The 17,306-nt window shown below is 50.6% G+C and overlaps 1 protein-coding gene across 1 annotated transcript; it reads left to right on the top strand.

Annotated features, from left to right (window-relative positions):
• Positions 1 to 13,234: 13,234 nt before the first annotated feature.
• LOC125524988 (phospholipase D alpha 2) lies at positions 13,235 to 16,877 on the top strand. The gene is made up of 3 exons (XM_048690016.2): positions 13,235 to 13,646; positions 13,951 to 15,868; positions 16,207 to 16,877. Exons 1-3 carry the CDS (start codon positions 13,539 to 13,541, stop codon positions 16,641 to 16,643), a joined length of 2,463 nt encoding a protein of 820 aa, XP_048545973.2. The 5' UTR covers positions 13,235 to 13,538; the 3' UTR covers positions 16,644 to 16,877.
• Positions 16,878 to 17,306: the final 429 nt, after the last annotated feature.

Genomic DNA, 17,306 nt, shown 5'->3' on the forward strand with positions numbered 1-17,306 from the left:
CACAAAGCTCTTGTAGCTCGGTGGAAGCGACTGAAGGATTTTGTCAATGACCGCGTCATCCGGGAGATTAACTCCCAGCTGAGTCAAGCGGTTATGCAACCCAGACATTTTGAGTATGTGCTCACTGACAGAACTATTTTCCTCCATCTTACAGCTGAAGAACTTGTCGGAGACTTCATATCTCTCGACCCGGGCATGAGCTTGGAAAACCATTTTCAGCTCTTCGAACATCTCATATGCTCTGTGTCTCTCAAAACGCTTTTGGAGCCCCTGTTCTAAGCTGTAAAGCATGTCGCACTGAACGAGGGAGTAATCATCAGCACGTGACTGCCAACCGTTCATAACGTGTTGGTTCTCTGGGATGGGTGCGTCACCTAGCGGTGCTTCTAGGACATAATCTTTCTTGGCAGCTATGAGGATGATCCTCAGGTTCCGGGCCCAGTCCGTATAGTTGCTGCCATCATCTTTCATCTTGGTTTTCTCTAGGAACGCGTTGAAGTTGAGGACAACGTGGGCCATTTGATCTATAAGACATATTGTAAAGATTTTATACTAAGTTCATGATAATTAAGTTCATATAATCAAATTATTCAATGAACTCCCACTCAGATAGACATCCCTCCAGTCATCTAAGTGAAACATGATCCGAGTTAACTAGGCCGTGTCCGATCATCACGCAAGACGGACTAGTCAACATCGGTGAACATCTTCATGTTGATCATATCTTCTATACGACTCATGCTCGACCTTTCGGTCTTCCGTGTTCCGAGGCCATGTCTGTACATGCTAGGCTCGTCAAGTCAACCTAAGTGTATTGCGTGTGTAAATCTGGCTTACACCCGTTGTATTCGAACGTTAGAATCTATCACACCCGATCATCACGTGGTGCTTCGAAACAACGAACCTTCGCAATGGTGCATAGTTAGGGGGAACACTTTCTTGAAATTATTACGATGGATCATCTTATTTAAGCTACCGTCGTTCTAAGCAAATAAGATGTAAAACATGATAACCATCACATGCAATCAAATAGTGACATGATATGGCCAATACCATTTGCTCCTTTTGATCTCCATCTTCGGGGCTTCATGATCATCGTTGTCACCGGCATGACACCATGATCTCCATCATCATGATCTCCATCATCGTGTCTTCTTGAAGTTGTCTCATCATCTATTACTTCTACTACTATGGCTAACACTTTAGCAATAAAGTAAAGTAATTACATGACGTTTATGTTGACACGCAAGTCATAAATAAATAAAGACAACTCCTATGGCTCCTGCCAGTTGTCATACTCATCGACATGCAAGTCGTGATTCCTATTACAAGAACATGATCAATCTCATACATCACATATATCATTCATCACATCCTTTTGGCCATATCACATCACACGGCACATGCTGCAAAAACAAGTTAGACGTCCTCTAATTGTTGTTGCAAGTTTTTACGTGGCTGCTATAGGTTTCTAGCAAGAACGTTTCTTACCTACGCCAAAACCACAACGTGATGTGCCAATTTCTATTTACCCTTCATAAGGACCCTTTTCATCGAATCCGATCCGACTAAAGTGGGAGAGACAGACACCCGCCAGCCACCTTATGCAACTAGTGCATGTCAATCGGTGGAACCAGTCTCACGTAAGCGTACGTGTAAGGTCGGTCCGGGCCACTTCATCCCACGATGGTGCCGAATCAAGATAAGACTAGTAACGGCAAGCAAATTGACAATATCGACGCCCACAACTGCTTTGTGTTCTACTCGTGCATAGAAACTATGCATAGACCTAGCTCATGATGCCACTGTTGGGTAACGTAGCAGAATTTTAAAATTTTCTACGCATCACCAAGATCAATCTATGGAGTCATCTAGCAACGAGGGAGAGGGGAGTGCGTCTACATACCCTTGTAGATCGCGCGCGGAAGCGTTCAAGAGAACGGGGTTGATGGAGTCGTACTCGTCGTGATCCAAATCACCGATGACCTAGCGCCGAACGGATGGCACCTCCGCGTTCAACACACGTACGGTTGGGAAGACGTCTCCTCCAACTTGATCCAGCAAGGGGGAAGGAGAGGTTGATGAAGATCCAGCAGCACGACGGCGTGGTGGTGGAAGCAACGGTGATCTCGGCAGGGCTTCGCCAAGCACAGGGAGAAGGAGGAGTGTCACGGGAGGGAGAGGGAGAGGCCAGGGGCTAGGGTGCAGCTGCCCTCCCTCCCCCCACTATATGTAGGGTCCCTAGGGGGGCGCCGGCCCTAGGAGATCAAATCTCCAAGGGGGGGGGCGGCGGCCAAGGGGGTGGCTTGCCCCCCAAGCCAAGTGGGGCGCCCTAGGCGCAGGGGAGGCCCAAGGGAGGTGCACCAGCCCACTAGGGGCTGGTTCCCCTCCCACTTCAGCCCATGGGGCCCTCCAGGATAGGTGGCCCCACCCGGTGGACCCCCGGGACCCTTCCGGTGGTCCCGGTACAATACCGAGTACCCCCGAAACTTTCCCGATGGCCGAAAGTTGACTTCCTATATATAAATCTTTACCTACGGACCATTCCGGAACTCCTCGTGATGTCCGGGATCTCATCCGGGACTCCGAACAACTTTCGGGTTATCGTATACTAATATCTCAACAACCCTAGCGTCATCGAACCTTAAGTGTGTAGACCCTACGGGTTCGGGAGACACGCAGACATGACCGAGACGACTCTCCGGTCAATAACCAACAGCGGTATATGGATACCCATGTTGGCTCCCACATGCTCCTCGATGATCTCATTGGATGAACCACGATGTCAAGGATTCAATCAATCCATATACAATTCCCTTTGTCAATCAGTACGTTACTTGCCCGAGACTCGATCGTCAGTATCCCAATACCTCGTTCAATCCCGTTACCGGCAAGTCACTTTACTCGTACCGTAATGCATGATCCCGTGATCAACCTATTGGTCACATTGAGCTCATTATGATGATGCATTACCGAGTGGGCCCAGAGATACCTCTCCGTCATACGGAGTGACAAATCCCAGTCTCGATTCGTGCCAACCCAACAGACACTTTCGGAGATACCTGTAGTGTACCTTGATAGTCACCCAGTTACGTTGTGACGTTTGGCACACCCAAAGCACTCCTACGGTATCCGGGAGTTGCACAATCTCATGGTCTAAGGAAATGATACTTGACATTCGGAAAAGCTACAGCAAACGAACTACACGATCTTTGAGCTATGCTTAGGATTGGGTCTCGTCCATCACATCATTCTCCTAATGATGTGATCCCGTTATCAATGACATCCAATGTCCATAGTCAGGAAACCATGACTATCTTTTGATCAACGAGCTAGTCAACTAGAGGCTCACTAGGGACGTGTTGTGGTCTATGTATTCACACATGTATTACGATTTCCGGATAACACAATTATAGCATGAACAATAGACAATTATCATGAACAAAGAAATATAATAATAACCATTTTATTATTGCCTCTAGGGCATATTTCCAACACTAAGCAGCAGAAGTATTGGCTTCCTCCTCCTCCGTTCCGTCGGCCTTATCAGCAGAAGAGCAAAGGTGGCAGTGGATCTTCCCACCCGCCCAACCTTGGCTTTCAGAACAAGAATTCATCTCAAGATCCAAGATCAAGTGCTCCATATCACCATCCGCTTTCAGAGGTCACGTGCAACAAGTGCCAACAGAAGGGTCACTATGCCAATAAATGCTTCAATCAGAGGCGTCTCCCTCCTCCTCCTCCTATGAGATCGGCAAGTACAGCGGTGGTCAAGCATAACCCCAAGCATGCCAAGGTCAACTTGATGAATGCAGCTCTGGTAGAGGACTCGTCAGATGTCATCATGGGTAACCTTCCTATTAACGATGTTCTTGCAAAAGTTCTTTTTGACACTGGTGCATCGCATTCTTTCTTATCATTCCCATTTGCATCGAAGCACAATGTTGATACTGAGGTTATGCCCAAAGTCATGCAAGTTGTTTCTCCCGGCAAGCTTTTGACTTCTAGTTTGGTTGCTCCCGATGTCTCTATCACGTTGGGCGACTACAAGTTTCTGTCCTCTCCAGTGGTTCTTGGAAACTCGGATATTGATCTTATTCTCGGAATGGATTGGCTTTCTAAGCACAAGGCGCATCTTGATTGTGCTGCCAGGCAGATTCAATTGACTCATTCGTCTGAGGATGTAATTGTCTTTACCGCTCGTGATGATACCATCCGTCTGTTTTCTCTCAATGAGAAGGGTGAACTGGATGCCATCTCTCAAATTCCAGTCGTTTGCGAATATCAAGACGTCTTTCTAGAAGAGCTTCCGGGAATGCCTCCGCACCGGCCAGTTGAATTCGTCATCGATCTTGAGCCTGGCACGGAACCTGTTTGCAAACGTCCTTACAAGCTTGGACCTGAAGAGTTGAAGGAGCTGAAGAAGCAACTCGATATTCAAGAGCGAATGGGTCTCGTCCGACCTAGTTCTTCTCCGTGGGGTTGTGGAGTTCTTTTTGTGAAGAAGAAGGATGGAATGGACCGACTTTGTGTTGATACCGTCCATTGAACAAGAAGACTATAAAGAACAAGTACCCACTTCCCAACATCAACGAGCTGTTCGAACAACTCAAAGGTGCTCAAGTATTCTCCAAGCTTGATCTCCGTATGGGCTATCACCAGATTCGAATCCGTGAGCAAGATATCCCCAAGACGGCTTTCAGAACAAACTATGGTTCATATGAATACACTGTCATGTCTTTTGGCCTCGTCAATGCTCCGTCGACTTTCTCTCGCATGATGAACTTCATCTTCAACGCCTACACAAATGACTTCGTCTTGGTCTACCTCGATGACATTTTGGTCTTTTCGAAGAACAAGGAAGATCATGCCAAGCACTTGCGTTTGGTGCTCGATAAGCTCAGAGAACATCAGTTCTACGCCGAGTTCTCAAAGTGCGAGTTTTGGCTCGATGAGGTTCTCTATCTTGGGCATATCATCTCTGCCAAGGGCATAGCGGTGAATCCTGAGAGAAGGTGTCTGCAATTGTGAATTGGGAACCACCTCAGAACGTGAAGCAACTCCGCAGCTTCCTTGGTCTCGCAAGCTATTGTCGAAGGCTCGTTGAGAACTTTTCAAAGATCGCCAAGCCTCTTTCAAACCTTCTCCAGAAGCACGTGAAGTACGTTTGGTCTCCTGAGTGTGACATCGCTTTCAACACCTTGAAAGAGAAATTAGTCACTGCTCCAGTTCTGACTCCTCCTGATGAATCCAAACCGTTCGAGGTCTTTTGCGATGCCTCTCTTCAAGGTCTTGGTGCAGTGTTGATGCAAGAGAAGAAAGTTGTGGCTTATACCTCTCGCCAGTTGAAGCCCAACGAGAAGAACTACCCCACTCATGACCTCGAGTTGGCGGCAGTTGTGCATGCTATGTTGACTTGGAGACATCTCTTATTGGGAAGAAAAGTGGACATCTTCACGGATCACAAGAGTCTCAAGTACATCTTCACTCAGCCTAATCTCAACCTCCGGCAGACTCGTTGGGTCGAAATGATTCAAGAGTATAATCTGAGCATCGAATATACTCCAGGCAAGGCCAATGTGATTGCTGACGCATTGAGCAGGAAGGCTTACTGCAACAGTTTGATTCTCAAGCCTACCAACCCGAGCTTTGTGAAGCTTTCCGCAAACTCAATTTGCAAGTTGTTCCTCAAGGGTTCCTCGCCAACCTTCAAGTCTCTCCTACTTTGGAAAATCAGATTCGCGAGGCTCAACTTCTTGATGCTATGGTGAAGAAGGTGAAGATTGGGATTGCCAAGAGTCAACACAAGTACAAGTGCTATCGCCTTGATGACAAGGATACTCTCTTCTTCGAGGATCGCATTGTTGTGCCTAAAGGTGACCTTCGTAAAGTCATTATGAACGAGTCTCACAATTCACTCCTCTCCATCCACCATGGGAGTACGAAGATGTACCAGGACCTTAAGCAGGCGTATTGGTGGACTCGAATGAAGCGAGAGATTGCTCAGTTCGTGAATGAATGTGATGTCTGCAGAAGAGTGAAGGCAGAACACCAACGACCAACTGGTCTCCTCCAACCTCTTGCCATTCCAGAATGGAAGTTTGACCACATTGAGATGGACTTCGTGACTGGGTTTCCAAAGTCCAAGCGTGGCAATGATGCTATATTCGTTGTCATCGACAAACTCACTAAAGTGGCTCACTTTCTGCCTATCAAAGAGTCTATCACTGCAGCTCAATTGGCGGAGCTTTATACCTCTCGGATTGTCTCTCTGCATGGTATGCCATAGTTGATTTCTTCAGACCGTGGCAGCATCTTTACCTCCAAGTTTTTGGATTCTTTTCAGAAGGCCATGGGCACCAACATCCATTTCAGCACAGCTTTTCATCCTCAAACTAGTGGCCAAGTCGAGCGTGTCAATCAAATTCTCGAAGATATGCTCAGGGCTTGCGTTATCTCTTTCGGTATGAAGTGAGAAGATTGTCTTCCATATGCCGAGTTCTCCTACAACAACAGCTTTCAAGCGAGTTCGGGCAAGGCCCCATTTGAAATTCTCTATGGCAGGAAGTGTCGTACTCCTCTTAACTGGTCGGAGACCGGTGAACATCAACTTCTTGGAAATGACTTGATCACAGAGGCAGAGGAGATGTGCAAAGTCATTCGTGATAACCTCAAAGCAGTGCAATCGCGCCAAAAGAGCTACTATGATAGTAAGCATCGTGATTTGCCTTTCGAGATCGGAGACCATGTTTACCTCCGCGTCTCCCCAATGAAAGGTACTTGTCGCTTCGGTATCAAAGGGAAGCTTGCCCCTAGATACATGGGTCCTTTCAAGATCGTCAGCAAGAGAGGCGATCTTGCCTATCAACTCGAGCTTCCCTCCAACTTTGCAAATGTGCACGACGTGTTCCATGTCTCTCAGCTCCGCAAGTGCTTCAAGACCCCTGACCGCACCGTCAACTTCGAATACATTGATCTCCAAGAAGACCTCTCTTATTGTGAGCACCCAGTTGCTATTCTTGAAGAGACTGAGCGCAAGACTCGCAATAAATCAATCAAATTCCTCAAAGTCAAGTGGTCACACCATTCCCACCGTGAAGCCACCTGGGAACGCGAGGATCACCTCCGTTCTGAGTACCCGGCGTTTTTACAGTCCTAGATCTCGGGATGAGATCCTTTCGTAGTGGTGGAGTGTTGTAACACCCCGGATGTAATTTACCTTATATGTATCCCAACTCTTGCCGTTTCCGGCGCTAAGTTATATTATTTTCCTCGGGTTCGGGTTTTTGTCTCTGTGTGTTGTTGTCTGTGTCATGCATCTCATATCATGTCATCATGTGCATTGCATTTGCATATGTGTTCGTCTCATGCATCCGAGCATTTTCCCCGTTGTCCGTTTTGCATTCCGGCGCTCCTATCTCCTCCGGTGCCCCTTTCTACCTCTTTTCGTGTGTGGGGGTTAAACATTTCCGGATTGGACCGAGACTTGTCATGCGGCTTGGTTTACTACCGGTAGACCGCTTGTCAAGTTTCGTACCATTTGGACTTCGTTTGATACTCCAACGGTTAACCGAGGGACCGAGAAGGCCTCGTTTGTGTTGCAGCCCAACACCCCTCCAATTTGGCCCAAAACTCACCTAAACCCTCTCCATCGTCTCGGTCGTTCGATCACGATCGCGTGGCCGAAAACCGAACTCCATTTGGAGCTTCCTAGCTCCCTCTATGCCTATAAATAGCCTCCCCTCTGAAAATCATGGGTCTTCTTCCCCCGAAACCCTAGAAATTCGTCTCCGCCGCCACCGGACACGTCCGTCTCCACCGGACAAATCGCCGCCGCCAACCGGGGCGTGCCACGTGGCAGCGCGCACCCCACATCGCCGCCTCGCCCGCGCCGGCCCACCTGGCCCGCGCGCGGCCCTCCCCGCCGCCGAGCCGGGCCAGAGCCGTCTTGCCCGCGCCGCCTAGTCTTCCCCGACGCTGTTCACCTACGCCGCCCCGCCACCTCGCCGTCGTTGCGCCGGCCGCCGCGCCCGCCATTGCCAGCCGCCGCGTCCCTCCTTGCCACCTCGCCGCCCTCCTTCTCCGACGGCGCCGCAGCGTCCCAAGGCGCCCAAGGGCCGCGCCGCCGTCCTTCTCTCCGGATCCGGCTTTCCCCACGCCGGAGCGGTGCTTCTTCCTCGCCGGAGTAGAAGGTCCTCGCCGGCGACCTCGAGTCTCCTCCGGTGAACAGTACCGCGACCGGATCTGGATCGGTGAACAGTAAACCCTAGATCCGGAGGGTAAAATTTCACTAAGTCCCCAGTTTTTCAGTATTTTTAGGCAACTTCATCATGTCGTATCTCTGCATTCGTAGCTCCTATTTGCGCGTGTAGCATATCAAAATGTTCGCCTCAAAGAGTACATCATTTCATCTCAATGCATCATTTTCATTTGAGCCCATCTTGATGCCCGAAATGCTGTTGGAAGAGGGCTATGTGATAAAATTGTCAGATCTATTTCATCAAATAGATTTTTGTCATTTTTTCCATGATTAATGTGTGCATGATTTGGTCCTGAGCTCTACATGTGTTTTTTTATATGCCATGCCATCTTTACAGAGGTGCTTACCATGTATTTTTGTGATGTGTGTGGTGACTAGCACAAGCTTGCAAAGTAGCATACTCGGTAATGCTGATTTCAGGGACTTAGTTTTTCACTAAGTCCTTGTCCTGATTTTGTCGGTATGCCATATGTTCATGTTGTTTCCTAGTGATCCATGCCTCTTTTGAGGATGATCAGTAAGGATGATTTGTTAAAATTATGGTGCTCTATCCATACATGTCTTTGTTTGCATTTATGGGGCATCCTAGCTTGAGTCAATCGAGCTCTACTTTTGCTATATCGTGAATCCTGGCAGATTGTTGACTTGTTAGCGATTTTTCCGAGGATGTTGCTATTGATCCGTGCATGCTATGTTATTGTTCTTGCCACGTCTAGCTTCTAGGACATGTATTCTTCATGGGTGTATGCTTAGTTTGCCATGCCATGCTCTGTAGTGAGTGCATCGAGCTCGTAAACATGCATACTCGTTAACTGATTTGCATGCTCCAGTTTTTCACTAAGTCTGTAATCTGATTATGTTTTTGCCATGTTCACATGCTTGCAATTGTATTTTCTGATCCCTTTTGGCTCAAGGTCACTAAGGGACTTTTGTTAAGTGCTTTGAGTAGCTTCATGCCATGCCTTGCTTTGCCATGTTAAGTTCTTGTAGCATGTAGTTTTCATGCTCTAAAGTGTGCTACCTGATGTTAAATTCTAGACTTGTGTTAATTTCACTAAGTCTGAAACCTGTTATCATTTGCATTTTTGCCATACTTGTTTGAACCTGTTAATGGATGAATTAGTCGTAGCTCAGTGTTCATATTTTGTCAAGCATTATGAGTGGACCCCTGCCATGTATTTTGTTGTCATGTTTGAGTGTTGTAACATAATTATCTTGATGCATTTAGATGGCTACCTGCTGATTATCGCAGATCGGTGCCATATTTGTTTTGCTTGCCATTTCCAAACCGTGCATCGGATTCCGGTGATGTTTATATCGATTTCAACCGAAATCACCTCACCTTTCCAGTGGCACTCTTGGATTTCCAAGTTGAGGCCAGGTTCAATCATTCCTTGTCAAATCTTGTATATGCATCACATACCGCATCCCGCATAGCATACCATGTTTGCATCATGTTGTTTGAGCATTGCACGTGGTTGATTGTGTTCCTTTTTGCTTGTTTGTCTTGTTTGGGTAGAGCCGAGAGACGAGTTCGTGAATGAGGAGCCCGTTGAGTTTGCTTACGAGGACCAAGTCAACTCTGACAACTTTGTAGGTAAGATGATCATACCCTCGAAATCACTTCTATCTTTGCTTGCTAGATGCTCGCTCTTTTGCTATGCCTATGCTATGATGCCTACCACTTGCTTATCATGCCTCCCAAATTTCCATGTCAAACCTCTAACCCACCATGTCCTAGCAAACCGTTGATTGGCTATGTTACCGCTTTGCTCAGCCCCTCTTATAGCGTTGCTAGTTGCAGGTGAAGATTGGAGCTCGTTCCTTGTTGGAACATTGTTTATTGTTAGGATATCACCATATTATCTTATTTATCTTAATGCACCTATATACTTGGTAAAGGGTGGAAGGCTCGGCCTTTTGCCTAGTGTTTTGTTCCACTCTTGCCGCCCTAGTTTCCGTCATATCGGTGTTATGTTCCCGGATTTTGCGTTCCTTACGTGGTTGGGTTATAATGGGAACCCCTTGATAGTTCGCCTTGAATAAAACTCCTCCAGCAATGCCCAACCTTGGTTTTACCATTTTCCACCTAGCCTCTTTTTCCCTTGGGTTTCCGGAGCCCAAGGGTCATCTTTATTTAAACCCCCCTGGGCCAGTGCTCCTCTGAGTGTTGGTCCGACCGAGTAGACTGCGGGGCCACCTCGGGGCAACTTGAGGGTTGGTTTTACTCGTAGGATGTCTCATCTGAGTGTGCCCTGAGAACGAGATATGTGCAGCTCCTATCGGGATTTGTCGGCACATTCGGGCGGTGTTGCTGGACTTGTTTTACCAATATCAAGGATGTCTTGTAAAACCGGGATGCCGAGTCTGATCGGAATGTCTCGGGAGAAGGAATATCCTTCGTTGACCGTGAGAGCTTATGATGGGCTAAGTTGGGACTCCCCTGCAGGGATTTGAACTTTCGAAAGTCGTGCCCGCGGTTATGGGCAGATGGAAATTTCTTAATGTCCGATTGTAGATAACTTGAAACTTAACTTAATTAAAATGAATCAACCGTGTGTGTTACCGTGATGGTCTCTTCTCAGCGGAGTCCGGGAAGTGAACACGGTGTTGGAGTAATGCTTGACGTAGGTTGCTATAGGATCACTTCTTGATCATAATTCTTCGTTCGTGCTTTGCCTTTCTCTTCTCGCTCTCTTTTGCGAACAGGATAGCCACCATATATGCTAGTCGTTTGCTGCAGCTCCACATATTACCTTGCCTTACCTATAAGCTTAAATAGTCTTGATCGCGAGGGTGCGAGATTGCTGAGTCCCCGTGACTCACAGTTTACTTCCAAAACCAGATGCAGGGACCGATGATACCGTTCCAGACGATGCGCTTGAGCTCAAGTGGGAGTTCGACGAAGACTCTCGCCGTTACTATGTGTCTTTCCCAGATGATCAATAGTGGTGCCCAGTTGGGGCGATCGAGGACCGTGTCGCATGTTGGGTTTGATCTTTATTTTGGTACCGTAGTCGAACCATGAGTGTATTGGATGATTGTAATGTTATTCACGTATTTGTGTGACGTGGCGAGTGTAAGCCAACTATGTTATCCTTTCCCCTTTTATATATTTACATGGGTTGTTGTGAAGATTACCTTACTTGCGACATTGCTTTCAATGCGGTTATGCCTCTAAGTCGTGCTTCGACACGTAGGAGATATAGCCGCATCGAGGGCGTTACACAGCTCGCCGGACGAGGTCCAAGGATGCCCGGGGCGGGAGGCCAAGGAACCGGCATCGAGTATGCGTGGGCGACGCCCGTCCACGGATTGGTGCCATAGGTCCACGGTGGAGTCGCCTGCTGCTGATGAGGGCCTCCCCTTGCGCCTCGAGCTGCTGCTTGCGCCGCCCCCGCAGCGGTTGTCGCGCCGGCCACCACCCTGTGGCTGCAGCTGAGGGGCAGCGGGAGGGGCGGGGGCGCGGGCGGGAGGGGGAAGAACCCCGGGGGAGCGGGGGGCTGCTGCCGGGGCGCGGGTGGCGGCGGGGTGCCGACGGCGAGGGCGTGGTGCTGCACACGCTTCTTCACCCCCTTTATTCGGCGCTCCTCCAACCACAAGTACGCCACAAACTTGGGGAAGGGGGGCTCCGGCATCAAGGTGAGGTTGAAGGCGGCGTTGCTGAAGTCCTTGTTGAGGCCGGCGGTGAGCGTGCTGAGGAGGAGATCGTCATCAACCTTGGGGCCGATGTCACGGAGTTCATCCGCCAACGTCTTCAGGCGACGCCCATAGTCATCGATAGACTGGTCATCCTGATGACAGTCAAAAAATTCCTGCTGCAGAAAAATGCGACGCTGAAGCTTGTTGTCGGTGAAGAGGCCGTTGAGCTTGACCCACACTGCGCGGGCGTCATCACCATCGCTCATGATCGTGTGAAACAGGTCCTTGGAGATGGTGGTGAAGAACCACCGGATGAGCGTGGCGTCGATCGCAGTCCACTCGGAGTCGCTCACCATGGCGCGGGAGTCGACGTATCGTCAACATGATCCACAAGATTGTTCTCGCGGAAGAGCAGCGAAAAGTATGTCTTCTACGCGAAGTACGTGGAGTCGGTGGCATCGAGGACGACGGGGACGCGTTTGTGGATGTTGATGTCGCGGATATCAGCGGGGTCCTGCCCGGCGAATGGGTTGGAGTAGGTGGAGGCGTTGGACGACATGACAGCGCGCGGGGCTGGGGAGGAGAGGCGGCGGCTAGGGTTAGGTGGTGCGGCACAGCGGGAGAGGCGGCGCAGCGGGAGGAGCGGCGCGGCGGGAGAGGCGGCGCGGCAGAGGAGGGGAGGCGCGACTCCGAGTAGGAGGGAAGGCGCGGCATGGGGAGGAGGGAGCGGCGGCGGCTAGGGTAAGCGGAAGCTTTTAGCAGAGGATCGGAACGGTATCTGACACCATGTAAAATTAATTGTGTGTATTGATAATTCTCATTGATCATGCAGTAGGCATATATATAGATATAAGGGCTACGAGATCTCAACCGTATCCGCTATACAGGAAAGGATCGGGAGATATCACTAAGCTAGGAAGTAAATACAAGATATTCTAGCCGCTAGATATACATGCTCAACAGCCGGACATCTTGAAATAAATTCAAAAATAATGGGAGTGTTAGGAGTAAGTCTCAATGGGCTAAGGACCCCATTGTCCCACTAACCACAGTGATAGTGCGCGCATGGTAGTAGAGTACTTCAGTGCCGCGCTCGTGCTCCGCGTGGACGACAATGGCATCTTCTCCACTCTTTCTCATCGTACGCGCACGTTGGAGCTCTGCGATCTGTAGCGTTGACGCCATGTGACCCCTGCTCCACAAAAGTGCCAGGCAGCCGCGTCTGCTTTGGCCCCTCGCGCCTTTGCTCCCACTTCGTCTTTCTCGTTTGGAGTAAATATATTACGAGAATACAAGGCATTAATCACAGAACCAAAATGGCGCGATGTATTTTCGGCGCCTATTAATTCCGTGCATTGCTAGTTTCCTCCCGCCATTAATTTCTTCCAGCAATTTCCTGCTGGTTCGACCCATTTAAGGTCACCACTTTGCTCCATCTCTCAGACTCCAATCTCTCTCTCCTATTGGACGGACGGTCAGAGTCAGACCCCTTTGCCTTAGCCCGTAAGGTTACGTGGACATTGTGGTTTTCCTTGGCCTGCCCTTCTTGGCGCATTGTTTCGTCCGTCTCGATAGTCGACAGTCTGAAGCTCTCTTGGGACTGACTTGGGAGGTGAGGTGAGACGGCGCGGCAGCAATGGCTCACCGGCTGCTGCACGGCACCCTCCACGCCACCATCCTGGAGGCCGACAACCTCACCAACCCCGACCGCGCCACCGGCGGCGCCCCCCAGATCTTCCGCAGGGTCAGTCACTCCCCTTCCTTCCCTGCCTCTACTTGCTGCAACCACGGCAGAGTGTAAGCAGAGTAGATTCCGTCCGTAGAGTAGAAACGAAGAAAATATCATATCCCACTCGCTTCGAGCCCGGAGATCTGAAATCTTGCCCGGCAGTAGAGGAATTCTTGGATTTTGTAGATGGAACAGAAATTCTTGGTTCCTGAAAGGAGATGCGATTTTTACGGTCTGCTGTTGGCCGCTAGTAGTAGATTTGTTCGTTTGAATGCGTAGGAAGCTTGTCGGATTGGTAAGGAATCTTGTCTGGTTGCAGTTCGTGGAGGGGTTCGAGGAGACGATCGGGCGCGGCAAGGGGTCGACGCAGCTGTACGCGACCGTCGACCTCGGCAAGGCGCGCGTCGGCCGGACGCGGGTCATCGCCGGCGACCCGGTGAACCCGCGCTGGTACGAGGACTTCCACATCTACTGCGCGCACTTCGCCGCCGACGTCGTATTCACCGTCAAGGCCGCGCAGCCCATCGGCGCCACGCTCATCGGCCGCGCCTACCTCCCCGTCCGGGAGCTGCTCGACGCCGGCGGACGGGAGATCGAGCGCCGGCTCGACGTCCTCGACCCGAGCAAGAAGAAGATCCACCACGGGCCCACGATACACGTGCGGCTCAGGTTCTGCGACGTCGCCGCCAACCCCCGCGAGTGGGGCGCGGGCCTCGGCGGCGCGCGGCACCCCGGCGTGCCGTACACCTTCTTCTCCCAGCGGCCCGGGTGCAGGGTCACCCTGTACCAGGACGCGCACACCCCGGACGCGTTCGCGCCCAGGATCCCGCTCTCCGGCGGCCGGACCTACCAGCAGGGCCGGTGCTGGGAGGACGTGTTCGACGCCATCAGCGACGCGCGCCACCTGATATACGTCACCGGCTGGTCGGTGTACACCGAGATCACGCTGATACGGGACGGCTCCCGGCCGCGCCCGGGCGGCGACGCCACCCTCGGCGAGCTCCTCAAGCGCAAGGCCAGCGAGGGCGTGCGCGTGCTCATGCTGGTCTGGGACGACCGCACCTCCGTCGAGTCCCTCGGCATGACGTGGGGGTACATGGGGACGCACGACGCCGAGACGGCGGAGTACTTCCGCGGCACCGACGTGCAGTGCGTCCTCTGCCCGCGGAACCCCGACATTGGCAGAAGCGCCGTCATGGGCTTGCAGACTGCCTACATGATCAGCCACCACCAGAAGATCATCGCGGTCGACCACGACATGCCGGTGAGGGGCGGCTCGAGCCGCCGCCGCATCGTCAGCTTCGTCGGCGGCCTCGATCTCTGCGACGGTCGCTACGACACGCAGTTCCACTCCCTGTTCAGGACGATGGACACGGCGCATCACAAGGACTTCCACCAACCCAACTTTGTCGACACGTCCATCACCAAGGGCGGGCCGAGGGAGCCATGGCACGACATCCATGCCAAGATCGAAGGTCCGGCCGCGTGGGACATCCTCTACAACTTCGAGCAGAGGTGGAGGAAGCAAGGTGGTGACAATGACCTCCTCGTCGATCTGAGAGCCTTGGAAAACCTGATCATACCACCGTCGACCGTGACGTTCCCCGATGACCAGGAGGCGTGGAATGTGCAGGTGTTCCGGTCCATCGACGGCGGTGCGAGCTTCGGCTTTCCTAACACCCCTGAGCAAGCTGCTCGATCAGGCCTTGTCAGTGGCAAGAACAACACCCTTGACAGGAGCATCCAGGATGCCTACATCCACGCGATACGCCGCGCACAGCACTTCATCTACATCGAGAATCAGTATTTCCTTGGCAGTTCATTCGCGTGGAAGGCCGGCGACATAAGGCCGGAAGAAATCGAGGCGCTGCATCTGATTCCCAGAGAGCTTTCACTGAAGATTGTGAGCAAGATTGAGGCTGGTGAGCATTTCGTGGTCTATGTGGTGGTGCCAATGTGGCCGGAAGGTGCTCCTGAAGGTGGATCTGTGCAGGCAATATTAGATTGGCAGAGAAGGACGATGGACATGATGTACTATGACATTTCCATCGCACTTAAGGCGAAGGGGATCGATGCGAGCCCCAAGGATTACCTCACCTTCTTTTGCTTAGGGAACAGGGAGGTGAAGAGGAGCGGAGAGTATGAACCCGCTGATCGTCCATTGCCTGGGTCAGCCTATGAAAGGGCACAGAACGCTCGGCGGTTTATGATCTATGTTCACTCCAAGATGATGATAGGTATGCCCCACTCCACAAGTCGCATGAAAGTTCTTGTGGTCGTTAACATCTTATATGCACTTACCCTTTTTTTAGAAAAGAAGGATTATATGCACTTACATGACATTTCTATCATTGAAGCATAATTAGAATTAATTGTCGTTATCAAAATTCTAATATACCACCATGTCTTACTTGATTCATTTTGCAACTGAACATGTTTCCATACTCCAGTTCTCTGCTTTGTCATGACAAATATACCTGATATTGTAACGTTCATCCTACTGTAAACTGTCAGGACATGTCCCATGTGGTCGAAGTCAAATTTGTCTTTAACATTTAGTCTGCTTGATTTCCAGTTGACGACGAGTACATCATCGTCGGATCTGCCAACATCAACCAGCGATCAATGGACGGGGGGAGGGACTCGGAGATCGCTATGGGCGCATTCCAGCCGCACCACCTGAACGCCAAAGGCCAGGTTGCCAGAGGGCAGGTCCATGGCTTCCGGATGTCGCTGTGGTATGAGCACCTCGGCATGCTGCACAACGACTTCGTCAACCCGGGAAGTCGGGAGTGCGTCCAGAGGGTGAACAAGATGGCTGACAAGTACTGGGACCTCTATGCCAGCGACGAGCTGAACGATGACCTCCCCGGGCACCTTCTCACCTACCCGGTTGCCGTGACGAAGGATGGCACGGTTACGGAGCTGCCCGGTGCGAGGTGCTTCCCCGACACTGCGGCTCCGGTGCTCGGAATCAAATCCAAACACCTGCCCCCTATTCTTACCACATAGGGTGCGTTTACAGAGTTGCAACCCCAGCAATGCGATGTTGCTTCTAGATATATGATGCATTTTCAGCGATGTAAGCTTGTTCTATTGGTGCTACCTCTATATGATGGTTCTAGTTAGAATCTATAGTTGATCATCTTGCCTAAAGCCTGAACATTTCTGCTGGCACTGGTCCGTCTTGCAAGATGCATAACCTGAGAGTGCTGAAGCTTGAAGATCGGGAAATGCTTCATCTCAGATTTGACTGAACGCTACCTATAATTGCCTGTGTTGCGTGTCGTATCAACAGTTGTTCGTCGGGTTGGTCTCTTGGATTCCCAGACAGCTTTTGAAGCTTAACACATAGCCGATGTTTTCTTGGTCATTCCGTCTCCCCTGAAATGCTGCCACATGCACCAATCTTTCTTTCTTTTTTGTCGGGCAACGGCAGTCGGCAGGAGCTCGGCCAATTCATATTAGAAGAGGGAAAGGGACCAATGTTCCAAGGTTCAGTACTCCCTCCGTTTCAAATTACTCGTCGCAGAAATAGATGTATCTAAAACTAAAATATATCTGTTTGGAACGGAGGAAGTACATAATACTGCCAGTGAACCCAACAGGGGTTCAGGCAAAGCACCCCAACTCAGTTAAATAGGAAAGAAAAGGACAGGGAAGAGCCAAAAAGAA

Source organism: Triticum urartu, chromosome 7A, assembly GCF_056163025.1.
Source record: "Triticum urartu cultivar PI428250 chromosome 7A, HENAU_Tu73, whole genome shotgun sequence".
NCBI classification, from domain to species: domain Eukaryota; kingdom Viridiplantae; phylum Streptophyta; class Magnoliopsida; order Poales; family Poaceae; genus Triticum; species Triticum urartu.

Coding starts and splice junctions, on each gene's coding strand:
- LOC125524988 (XM_048690016.2), top strand. CDS start 13,539: ATGGCTCACCGGCTGCTGCACGGCACCCTCCACGCCACCATCCTGGAG. Junction 13,647..13,950: donor CCCCCCAGATCTTCCGCAGG/GTCAGTCACTCC, acceptor GTCTGGTTGCAG/TTCGTGGAGGGGTTCGAGGA. Junction 15,869..16,206: donor TCACTCCAAGATGATGATAG/GTATGCCCCACT, acceptor CTTGATTTCCAG/TTGACGACGAGTACATCATC.